Below are 12,909 nucleotides of genomic sequence, written 5' to 3' on the forward strand. Positions count from 1 at the left end.
TATTAATTGGGCCTCCAATCCAAACCCCAAGTTCTATACAAAGGGGATGGGGTATTTGTTTGTGCCTCCAATAAAAGCTTTTCCAACCTCTTTAAAAAGTGAAAGGCTCAAGAAATCTTTACTATCATTGTCCTCTGGTTCACACATTAGGAGATTTCTTCCTGGTTCCAACCTAATTGAACCGGTTCCGACCACTTCGAACCAGTTCCGACCAGTAAAGACGGGTTCCAGCCGGAACCATTCAGAACTGGTTCAAAGCATTCAGAACCCGTCGGAACTGGTTCAAGTCAGGTCAGAACTGGTTCAGATCGGGTTGGAACCAGGTCGAAACTGGTTCACACCCAGTCAAAATCAGTTCAAACTGATCAGAACTGGTCCAAACCAGTCCGCAGAAGCCCAAACCCCACCCAACTAAAACAGGAAACAGCCATTCACTAAACACAAAGGCTTATGGATTTGTGCCTCAGATCATGTCTAAAGAGACTCTGTGTCCTGCCCCACATCACTTCCAGCAGAAAGGCAAATATCTTCCAGTGCGTACAGACAAACCAGTGTGTGCGCTGTTTGGGGCAGATGTATTCTAAGGTAGCTTCTTAATCATCTCACATGTACAAGCACTACTTTTTGTACCAGCTGCACCTTAAACACTTGGTTAAGATGGTGATTAGTGGTGGTAGTAGGGTGTCACAGTGGGAGCTTTCTTAAGAAGAAAAGGCTTTGATTGAGCCAATGAAAGCTGTTGCCAGGGAACCAGATGCCATGAACACACTGCTCCAGCAGCGCAAGAATACAAACCATGTGAGAGCTGGACGGAGCATTAAGTGCATGTGGTGGCTGAGGCCTGAAACATATTGTTAACTCTTTCAGTACCTGATAGAGCTCACACAATGAGTCAGAAAGGGGGTAATCTATTACAAAAACATCTGAGGATCAAAGCACCTACTAATATTAAACCATACTGAGCCAGGAGAACAACAACAGAAAACATTTTAACCTCCAGTATTTGATTTGCAAAGCAATTTTTTTAAAAATGTACATTATGCAACCTCTCTTCCAAGTAACTCTTTATTTTAAACCGATACAGCTATGAGGATGATCGATCAGATAAGTGTGCAGATAAACCTTCATGCAAAGGTGGCCTAGATTAAGTCCAATACTCTGTTCAAATTTAATTCCTTTGCAAAAGGAATAAAATAGAATAACTTGGATCCCATTTATCCCAGATCTGACTTGTTTTCCAGCACAAATGTTACCAATTTGAATTTTTATCTGATCAGATGCCAATTTGTTTCAAACTTGACTTTCCACTCTGATTTCTAGGCAGCCGTGTACTATACTGACAGCACATTTTTTTCTTAATGTAAATTCCATAGTGCTCTGCAGTAAAACAGCTAAATGTCTTGATTAAAAATCATGTCTACCATATGTCAGTTCATAAGGATTAATATTAAATAAGCATCATGGGTCTACAATCAAACCTTTTTCAGATCCAGGAGCCTGTCCTCTTTTGAAGTAGTAAAGTTTGGCAGTCTGGTGAGTTCTGGGAGGGGCAAGGATGGAACATAGACACTTTCACCCCCAGCTTGCCAGTTCAAAGCCAGTACAGGTTGTTAGCTGCTCCCATTTGGTAGCCTAGGTGAAAACAGCAGAATTCCCAAAGGACCAACACGAGGTTCCTTATTCCATTACTGCTCCTTTGTTCTGCTCCAGGGTATCTGGCCACTAGAGATATCTAACACTGCAGGGAGTCTTCAATACAAGAAGCCAGAAAAACAGCTGTACTTACAGTCGGTAAATGTGGAGGTTGTGGTCAAAAGACTATAGGGCACATGTAGATCACAGCTGTGGTCCAGCTGTCAGAAATCCCCATGTGACTATAGCAATCTGGACCTATAGCACCCTTTGGGCCATCTTAACCAACTCTGGGGATTCAGCATGGCTTGCATTGACCTCAAAAGAGGAACAGAACAGTAAGAATTTAAAGCCCTGTGTCATTCCTGCACAAAAACAGAACAGAAAATCAAGCCCAGTGTTTCCATTCAACATTCTAAGTGGAGTGCTTCTGAATTTAGTGAGGCCTATAATATTCATTGTCATTTGTCAGACTCCTCTTGAATTCCTGTTAATAATTATTCATGGCCATATTGTGCATCTCTAGAACAACCTTTTAGTTAACAAAATACATACAGCATACTTTAGTACTAAACAACACACCCTTTAAAATTGAGCACCTTCTGTCCTGTATAGTTCCCACTGCTTGACCAAACTCTTATGGTTTATACTGAGTTGTTACTCAGTTCCAATTTAAGAAAACTTTTATTGCAGTCAATTGGAGTGGCCTGATTAAGGTCTAACCACAGGATTAGTTCCTTCAGGTGAATACACATATGCACATGTGCAGATTGCTGCACCTAGCCCTATTGCATGATCATCTCAAAAGTGGAGCGTAAGAACTGTTTTCCACAGCTGAATGTCATTATGTGATTCCAAAAAAACAGTGGACACTAAATGCTGCAAAACAGCTAAGATTAAGCAGTGAGGACTACCCTAACTTGCATCTACAGAAGGAATTTCAATCAGCAGAATTTGGCAGCATATCAGAACTACAGCCCAGCCTTGTCATAGATCCCACACAACCCTTAATGACCACAAGATCTCAGTTTAGGGGGATCTCAGTGGGAAAGTGCCACTTATTGAATGAATAACACTTCAGGTGACCTCAGAATGATTTTGTGTTTAGGGTATTGAACAGACACGATCCTGTTCAGTGGGTTAGATTATCCTACACACCAATTATCTAGCCTCAGTGCCACAAATTATGCTATACTTGTCTGACTGAAGAGTGAGGTAAGAGTTGGCCCTATCAGCTTCCCAGAATATTCTATTTTGCCCTTGGTCAAAGACTTCAAGCACATACCTAATAGTGTATAAATTATTTTGCATAAAAACCAAATTAAAAGAACACTGTTAAAGTTGCAAAATCAAGTGATAGACAATGTCAGAATTATAGTAATCTCTCTAATATTATTTTGATTCCCTTTGTATGGCAGCATTATGATACCATCTTTAATTATATAAGCACATGTTGCTTTTTCCATAGACCTCATTCAGGACACAGAGCAAACGTTCTCTGGAAATGAAACAGGATGGTATAGTGAAAGAGACTGCGTGCATCTGTATGTGCACGTTAATGCACAGTAGCCTATTTTACTGTACATTAAAGTGTCACATAAAAACTGTGCAAATAGGCTACTGCACAGTAAAATAGGCTACTGTTCCTGAAGCATCACTTTAAAAAGTGCGCTTTTGGTAGTGTGCATTAGGGCAACCTAATGCGAATTTATTTGGTACCTCACACTGGAGGTACAAAATTTAATGCACATTAGAAAAAGCACATTAATGCATGTGTAGATGCACCCACTGTTGCTGATAATAGAAGAGAATAGAAGTAGTGATGTGAATAAGGCAGGGGTGTGCAGAATTGAAAGGATGATCTCATGGTTGAGACAGATGACCTGAGGAATTGAATTTTATCATTGCCTCTGCTCCAGAGCTCCCAGTTCCAATCTTCCTCCTCAGACTCCTTATTCCATACCAGTATCTCTATCTGATTCTTTTCTTTAACAAGTCACTCCCAGTTCTCCCCCAGAACCTCATCAGATCCTCTTTAGATCGCTCCTCAACCCTCAGTCCTTTCCCTTTACCCTGTGTTTCTTTGTCACTCCAGCCAGTCCAAATCGCCCCTCAGGCCCCTCCTCTGATCTTGATCTTTACCTCACTTACTGGCTCCAGGTACCTATTTCATTTCCCTTTCCTATGCCCTAGTCCCTTGTTGGAGGGTTCAATATGTACACTGTCCAACTCTTACAAGTAGAATTTAGTTTTACCCAGTGATTGTTCCCTGCCCTCTGGTTCCTGTTAAATTCCTAATGTAAGTTGAGTACCTTAACAAAGAAGTCAAAGAAACAGAAACCTGCACCAGAATGAAGGACAAAGAATTTATGAATTTGTGTGTGTACACACAGAAGAAGCAGGCAGATCACAAGTATAGGCTCTAGTCTAGAGAACAAATTTTCACATTGCGGGTCCCTCCCTCTTTTATGGCTTAATGTAGAGGTGAATTTTTTCCTATTCTAACATTACATCATTATATAAATAAAAAGCTGAGAACCACAAAAATGAAGTTAGCGGAGTTGTACATGGACACATATACAAATATGTGAATGATGAGTATTATATAAAATGGCCCAGGTAATGGTCCCTTCCAGCACTAACCAGTCTGTCTCTGTCAGACTGGGTTAACAAATAATGAAACCTGAGCCTGGCCCTTTGAATCTCTGCTCTCTCACACACTATCTCCCTCTTGCTGGTTTAAGCAACTTTCCTTTGCTGCCATAGTAACAGAGAAACAACCTCTGATCACAGTAAAAAGGATGGTGGTGTTTCACATATCAGTAGAAAGAACAAGTGCGCAGGACAAGCAGGAGAAAAAGTAACTGTTTCCACAAACTGTGAAGGAGATTCAGGACTCCAGGACCCTAACCTGGCTCTTCTGCTATTTGGAGTTGTGCATTGATAAGGAGCTGATTTATGATTTAATATATTTCATAACAAAGATCATGTCTACAAAACTGTCTGGTTGACTGCTCTGAAAACAAATTTACAGTTTCAGAGGCAAGATGATAGGTCACTGAAGTTGCTCAGTCACAAACAAAAAATGCCTAATCTCTCGCTGTTAAGCCGTGGTATTGGGCAGGTGGTCAAAAAAACCCAGGAGAAACTGGAGGTGCATTTTGAACCAGAGGTGAGTCACATTTACAGATATGTGGCAAACAAACTATTAAGGATTCTACAGCACAGTTGTTTTTTGTTCTGTCTTTTTAACTGTTATAAAAGTAACTGTTCAGTCACCTTTGTTTTCAGGAGCTCATTAGTAGTTAAAATTAAATTTGCCTTAGTAATATAAGAAGCACATGTGTGCTGTAATTAAAAGTGGAGAATCTTGAACCAGGATTCTTGATTCTGTAAAGAATCCAACAGGGAAATAGATTCTGGATGGGAAATACTTATTGTTCATTTTCTTTGTTTCTTAGTTCTTAGAAGAGTTGTTTCCTGGCTATACACAGTTCTGGCATCTGCATGGAACAGTTATGAGCTTAAATCATAATTGCTGAATTTTTCTACACTGATTTGAGATAATATTTTATGTAGCATATACAAATAGCACATTCCAAACCAATTCCAGAGCAATGAGGAGCACTTAGACAGGCTAATAAGGAGCACCACTCTTTTTGTAACGGGAAGCCTGTATATTTCAGTAGTAGTGAACAAAATGGCTCCAGGACTTCAGAATTAATTGGGCATGACCAACTGCAACTGGATAATTATTTTTAAAGAGTGGGGGCTATATTCTGATATCACACGGTAGAGTGGAGTTACTCTAGATTTCTACCTGTATGATGGGGCTCAACATTTGTCCCAAACTCCCCTCTAAGTTATACCAGTTCATTTTTTTTTGTCAGCAGAGTTGGGACCAGAGACACTCAGAATAGAGTCTGGTTAAATTACCTTATCTGTGATTTATATAAGACTATTTGCATAAAATAACTTGATCTTGCTATTTCAAATTGCTATTGTACAATCCAGGGAAATCAAAAACTCCTATTTTTTCAGTAAGGTGTTCAGTGTAGTTACTGACTGATGAAAATGTTTGTAGTTGGAGCCAAAGCAAGGAGCTGTAGCTTTACATCAACAATATCATGTGAATGCTGTTCTTATGAGAAGAATTTGGAAACCCTTGCTTTACCCCAGTCAGAGTTTTTCCTGGATAAATGGCTACATGGTTGTGTTCCAGGTCTCCTTGAATGACCTGTGACTGCTGATAAATCAGTGTTTTCCATATGTGGCAGGCTAAGGGATAGAAGTCTTGAGCCTGTTATCTAACTTACCTGTGCTTTCAAGGGCATCCATCACAGCAGGATCGGAATGCTTGGGGAAGTATCTCAGAATAAAAAGCATAGACTTCCTGGATATTTAAAGATGTTTGGGCCACAAGGGACCTTACAGATCTTCAAATATAACCCCCTGCCCTGGGCAGGAAAGAGCACTGGGGTCATAAGATCCCAACCAGGTGCATGTCCAGCCTCCTCTTAAAGACCCCCAAAGTGGGGGAGAGCACCACCTCCCTTGGAAGCCCATTTCAGATTCTGGCAACTCTTACTGTAAAGAAGTTCTTCCTGATGTCTAACCTAAATCTGCTCTCTGTCAGTTTGTGGCCACTGTTTCTAGTTACTCCAAGGGATGCCCTGGTAAACAGAGCATCTCCTATTCCCTACCTTCCTTATGAATTTGCAGGTGGCCACAAGATTACCTCTCAGCTTTCTCTTGCAAAGGCTGAAGAGATCCAGGGCCCTGAATCTCTCCTCATAAGGCTTTGCCTGCAGGCCCCTAACCATATGAGTGGCCTTCCTCTGAACCATCTTGACGTTGTCCATATTCCTCCTTAAGTGTGGTGCCCAAGACTGGATGCAGTACTCCAACTCTGGCCTGAGACACAGCGAGGCATGGGCTGCCCCGGGGCTGCACTTAGTGTGGGAGCCAGGAGGGCAAGGGCAGGGGCAGCTCGTGCAGGGTAGGGAGCTCAGGGAGGCGCTCCAGCTGCCACCTGACTCCAGCTGCAACCGCATAAAGGGGAAGTATCACCTCCCTGGACCTGTTTGTCATGCACCTGCTAATGCGTGATGAAGTGTGGTTAGCTTTACCAATTGCTTCATCACACTGACGACTCGTGTTCATCTTGGTGTCAACAATGACTCCAAGATCCCTTTCCACTGCCATGCTGCTGAGCAGGTCCTCCCCCAGCCTGTAAGCATGCTGGTGATTCCTTCTTCCTAGGTGCAGCACCTTGCACTTGTCCTTGTTGAACTGCATCCTATTCTGTTTCACCCACTTTTCCAACCAGTCCAGATGCACCTAGATTTGTTTCCTACCCTCTAGTATGTTAACTTTATGCCATAATTTGGTATCATCTGTGAATTTGGACAGAGTGCTTTCCACACCCTCATCCAAGTCACTGATGAAGACATTGAACAGCACAGGTCCAAGGACTGAGCCTTGTGGGACTCCACTGCCCACATCTTTCTAGGTCAATACCAACCCATCCACCACAACTCTCTGGGTGCAACCCCTAAGCCAATTTGCCATGCACCTAACTGTGTAATCATCTACGTCACAGCTGCTCAGTTAATCTGTGAGAATAGGATTAGATATCATATCAAAGGCCTTCTTAAAATCCAAGTAGATGACAACTACCTTGATTCCTGCATCTAAGCATTTTGTGACCTGGTCATAAAAAGAAACAAGGTTAGTAAGGCAGAATGTACCTGCTATGAATCTGTGCTGGTTGCCCTTCAGCATTGTTTTTCCTGCTGGACTCCCACAAATGTGATCCTTAATAATTTTTCAAAGGTTTTCCCAAGGATAGAGGTGAGACTAATCAGTCTATAGTTACCCAGATCCTCCTTCCTCCCCTTCTTGAAAATAGTGACCACATTGATCCTTTTTCAGTCCTCTGGGACCTGACCTAAGCACCAAGAGTGCTCAAACAGCCATGACAGTGGCTCTGCTATGACACTGGCCAATTCCTTCAGTACTCTTGGATGAAGATCATCTGGGCCTGCTGACTGAAACACATCCAGTGTTCACAACGTTCACACATTCCTCCAGAGAAGATGGTCATAATTTTTGTTCTGTAATGCTGGTCTGCATTGCCATGCAGCCAACGGATGTTTTTAAGAGAGATACCCATTCTTGAAAAAATCCCCAAATTAGACCATTGTCTAGGCTAAGTACAGGTAGTCAAAAAGCCTGAGGCTGAATCAATTCAGTCTTCACAGATTAATCTAAACTGTGTAGATTGAACCAGGAATCAAGTGAACAGACATTCACTTTTGATTCTGAAAATCCAGCCACATGCCTGTAATGGCTCAGGCCAGAGCATGCCTCCCTGCTCAGCTGGAGCAGACAGTATGGGCCAAGGCTAGTCCACCCACCCTATGGGGGCAGCGGGGACATGCAAAGCATGCTGGGGGACTGTGAGTTAACTTGAATCTGGAGGGGATCTGGGACAGCAGTTCAATAAACTGATTTAACCTAAATCGGTTAAGTCTGATACTATATCCATCCAGGTTTATCTTAAACCGGTTTCAGCCATTTTGAAAGTGGTTTACATGCACTGAACTTCTGTTGTATTACAGATTATGCCAGTTTATGTGTAATTTCTGTCCCTAGCCTAGTTACTACAGTATGTATAGGGAACTAACTCTTGCTTTACTATTCCACCAGTAAAGACTTACTTGCAGTAACAGAGAGGAAGACATTTCTGGGGGGACCTTTAGTTAAAGTGCCCCCCACTACCATGGTAAGTACCATGCTCCAGCAGACTTAATTAATCAAGTGTGCTCTGTCGCAGGGGCACTGAAGTGCCTGCTCCTACAGAAGGACAGGTGTTGGTTGCCGGGGCAACCACAGGGGTCAGCTGACCAGGAGGGGGCAGGGTCTGGAGTATAAAGAGCCCAGGCTGAAGCCTAGCAGGCAGTTCCCCTCTGGCAGTTGTGGAAGATGGAGCTCTGTGGGAGCAGGCTGAGTTTAGGAGCCTGATGGCCTGAGCACATTATGAGCAAGGATACCAGGCAGAGGAGCCCCTGGTAGGGATTTGGGAAAGATAAAGAACATGATGGTTTAGGGTTTATGTTTTGGCCAGGAGGCCTGAGTTTGAGCTGGGGCTGAACGGCCGATGGTTTTGTTTGTTATTACGCCAGAGGACTGGGTGAGGCTATAAGGGGTTGGAGGAGGTCTCATAGGAGCGCCCCAGTAGCGTGGGGTTTCCTGGTGCCAGAGAGGGCACAGCAGTCAGGTGCCAGAGAGGGCACAACAGTTGGATTAAGGGCCAGGTAAGGCTGAGGCTGCCTGAGCCGGATAAGGATCATAGACCTAAGGAGGGATCTGGGGGCCAGGTACGGCCAAGGCCACCTGAGCCCCAGTTGTGAGGAGCACCAGAGTGGGCACCGGCAAGAAGCCCAGAGGGCATATAGGAATAGAAGCCCCAGGGAGGGCACACAGGAAGAGAAGCCCAATTGCGAGGTGAAGCCCCAGGGAGGGCGCGTGTGGGAGAAGCCCCAGTGTGGGTGGAAACCCAGAGGGGGCGCATAGGTGAGGAGCCCAGGGAGAGTGTACACTCAGAGGCGAGGAGCCTCAGGGAGGGGCACACAGGCAAGAAGCCCAGAGAGGGCACGACATTTAGGGGGCATTGACCCCAGCCCGGGGGGGCACCAGCGAGTGGGCGCCAGCTGCATGACAAGCCCGGGGGGCACCAGCGAGTGGGCACCAGCTGTGTGACAAGCCCGGGGGCGCCAGCAAGTGGGCGCTGGCTGCGTGACAAGCCCGGGGGGGGCGCCAGCGAGTGGGCGCCAGCTGCATGACAAGCCCAGGGGAGGGGGCGCCAGTGTGGGCGCAGAAAGGAAAACCAACCAAATAACATCTGGGACAGCTGCAAAGCTTGGGGTGTGGTACAGGGGAGGTTAGAGCCACGCATAGCCCATAAGGCTGGGGTGCACCAAGTCACTCCATACAGAATAGGGGCCAGGATAAACAGAACACCATGTCCAAGGGGACAAAAGGCAGCCTTCATTATAAAATTAGATAACATCAAAGACGTGGCGGGAGAGACGAGGGTGCTTGATCGCCAACTTGGCACGGTAGGGGTGCCAGGAGAGATCACGGCCGCTCCTAGGGCCCCGCGCCGTGACATGCTCAGACACACTGGAATTCCATTGTGTCAGATCAGTCTCCATACTCATGTATAGATGCCCTCATATTGGAGGTACTAAATTTAATGTGCATTAGGAAAATCTCATTAATATATGTGCAGATATGCCAAGAAGAAAGGAAAGAAGGAAAGAAACAAACAAGTACCTTTCACATTGCAACACCATTAGTTTATAAATAAAATTTAGGCTTCATAATTTATCATCAGACACCTGTTACTTTTCTCAGTACACTACATACAAGTTTCCCTCTCTTTATGCTGTACATACATTCCTGGAAAACAACACATAACGCAAATTCACATAAAGGGAACCCACTTTAGAATGTAACAAATAGGAATATGTTCCAAGACCTCGACTGTACTGACCCCCAGACCCATTTCTACCACTTTTACAAGATAATTTTGGTACTCACCAACAGCTCATAGTACACACAAGCACAGGGCACTGTCATAATGGGGATGGCAACTACAGAAACACATGTCACAGACAATGAGCAAGGAGCACAGATCCACACAGGAGACTATATTTTTGGTGCGCATCACTCCCACAATGCACCGCACAAAACAGCTGACTGCAGGCTTCCACCACACTGATCGCCCAAGAGTGAATTTACCTCGCATATAATGAATTTTTGGTATAAAAAGAGTCATTGCATAAGAACGAATTCACACATACAGAACCCGCATAAAGTGAGGGAAACCTGTACTGTACTGTCACTTTCATTATTTACATTGTATAAATACTAAGAAAAATGTCTTGTGGTGAATCAAAAAGTTAGAGATGGAAAGGTCTTAACAGTTCATCCAGGACATTTGGCAGTGTGTTTGTCAATTCCTATCTGAGCAGTCCTAAGTGAGGTTTTCCATCATTTGAGCATAATCTACAGCCCAATAGATCTGCTAGCCTAAAGAAAAATATCCTAAAATGTCCCCACACTTTTCTGAAGGAGAACCTCCTTTAACCTGAATCAAGAAAGACTCTGAGCCTCATTCTTAAATCCCCATAAAGGAAATGAGAAGCCAGTGAGCATTCTCAATGAAATCAAAGAAAGTTCTGTCTGAGTAAGAATTCAGTAAAACCTTTGTAAGCCATTCAAGGTTTGGCTCAGCGTGAACACTAAGTTTTCAGGAGAATTTCCTGACATCAGTGGATTATTTGAGAATGTAATTAGTTCAGAACCTAGCTGTGCAGTGCAGTAATTCTTAGGTACAGAAGACAAAGCTACATTTGATACATTTTCTGATGACATCAGATACAGCCACAGCAGTGAAAGCCAGTAAGCAAAGAATAATTTCCTGCGTATTTGGTATACCACAAACTCTAAACTCCAGATATGTGATTTTTTCCCCCGCTTCCAGAGTCCATACTACATTTTTATTTTTTTTTATTTTTGCTAGGATTATTTGAACTGGAAGGCTTGTGAAAGTTATCACCATGTTAGCAAATCACTGACTGAGAGGAGTGTCATGAAGGATGGTTGGAGTCTGTATCTTCCAAAAACCTATAGCACGAGAACAGGTGCACTGGTGCTCTATTCTGAAGACCTGGCTGAACCCTCATGGAAACAGAGAGGAGGGAGGAAGGGCCCACAAGGCCACAGGCAGAGAAGAAAGAAACTACAGATAGAATTGCACACTCTCCAAGATCTGACAAGAGCCATCTTGGCATATGGAGGCAACCAGGTAAGAGAATAAAAGATGATGCTTTCACTCCCAGAGTTTCAGTTATATGAGGTCCCTTAAAAAGTTAATTCTGTTCTTCTAGACTCCAGGAGTCCTGGTAATGAATTTGTAACTTCTGTTTTTTGGCTGAAGTAAACAAAGCTGCCAGTAGAATTAAACCAGGTTCTGTATTCAGGCAATATTACAAGCAACATTCCTATCTTATTCTCTTGCACTTCCCCTTAAACTATCACTGATGTATGTAACTATTGGTTTATAATTTTACTTGTGCATGGTTTGAGGATTAAATGGGGCTGAAGTGTTCCTAAGTTCTGTCTGGGCAAATCATAGAGGGTCAACTACTGGGTACATCTGTAACTCAGGACAGGAGGCAGGCTTTTCCCTAAAGCCAGCCTAGAGTGAAATCCTGGTTCCATTAAATCAATAGGTTTTTGTCACTGATTTCAGTGAAATCAGGATTTCATCCAGGAAGTTGGTGTCTAAGAGCCTCAGCAAGGAGCAAACGTTCACTATTAATATTATGTGGAAAAAATACTCCAGTGCCATGCTAAAGTGATGGCATTTTTCATCTTTGAACTGGAAAAGAAAGCATCAGCTTAGCCATTCTCATCCCACATTATATAAACTCGTATTTCCCAAGATATGGTATAGTTCAACTTTTTATAATCTTGTTTATAAACACCACTAAGGTATACCCATGCCAATGACACATTTCTATGTTGCAGTAACTGACACAGGCTACTTCAAGAGTTAAAAACAGACAGATGTTTTTAACAGAACAAACACTTCAAGTAGCTGGCAGTAAAAAAAACACAGAGTGCCAGAGTGCTATAATGTACCAGGTAGTTGCTACTACCACTTGTCTGGGAAAACCTATGTAACTCACTCTAGACTCCACTGCTCATGAAGTAGTGAGCTCATCCCAAACTTGTGGAAATAAAATTTTTCATAGCACAAATTCTAAGTATACAGCAATATGTATTGCTGTATGTATGGACAAGGTTTTCAAATTTAACACCCGCCTGCTGTATTACCATACTTTGTTCATGACGCAGCTTATTAATAAGTGAAGATGAAGATCAAATAGCAGAGATCATCATCCAATGTATATTTTCATGCTCTCTGATGAAGATATAAATACCACTTATATTTTCCTTGGAAAAGAAGTCAGACCTGACCAAACATTTTAAAAGCCAAACCAAGTGGTTGAGTATGTGCTTTCCATGTACTCTGCTATAATGCTAAATATTGGAAACTGAATGATTTATACAGAGGCCTCAATTATGCAGCTAGCACCACTTTTACACATGCTCTGGGGGGAAGTGCTTTAATCAGAGCTGCTCCAACATCCACTTTAATTAAAGTGACACAATGTCTCATGTATCAGCGTCCCTGCACTT

The 12,909-nt window shown here is 43.1% G+C and overlaps 1 protein-coding gene across 1 annotated transcript in view; it reads left to right on the forward strand.

Annotated features, from left to right (window-relative positions):
- Positions 1-4,691: 4,691 nt before the first annotated feature.
- Positions 4,692-12,909, forward strand: part of KIAA2012 (KIAA2012 ortholog) — a 109,772-nt gene continuing 101,554 nt past the window's right edge. Inside the window, exons 1-2 of the mRNA XM_090044766.1 lie at positions 4,692-4,804; positions 11,225-11,509. Coding sequence (XP_089900892.1) covers positions 4,718-4,804; positions 11,225-11,509 — 372 coding nt within the window. The 5' untranslated portion in view covers positions 4,692-4,717. The remainder of the gene's footprint in view (positions 4,805-11,224; positions 11,510-12,909) is intronic.

This window comes from Crocodylus siamensis, chromosome 4, assembly GCF_052110815.1.
Source record: "Crocodylus siamensis isolate JL-2025a chromosome 4, ASM5211081v1, whole genome shotgun sequence".
NCBI lineage: Eukaryota > Metazoa > Chordata > Crocodylia > Crocodylidae > Crocodylus > Crocodylus siamensis.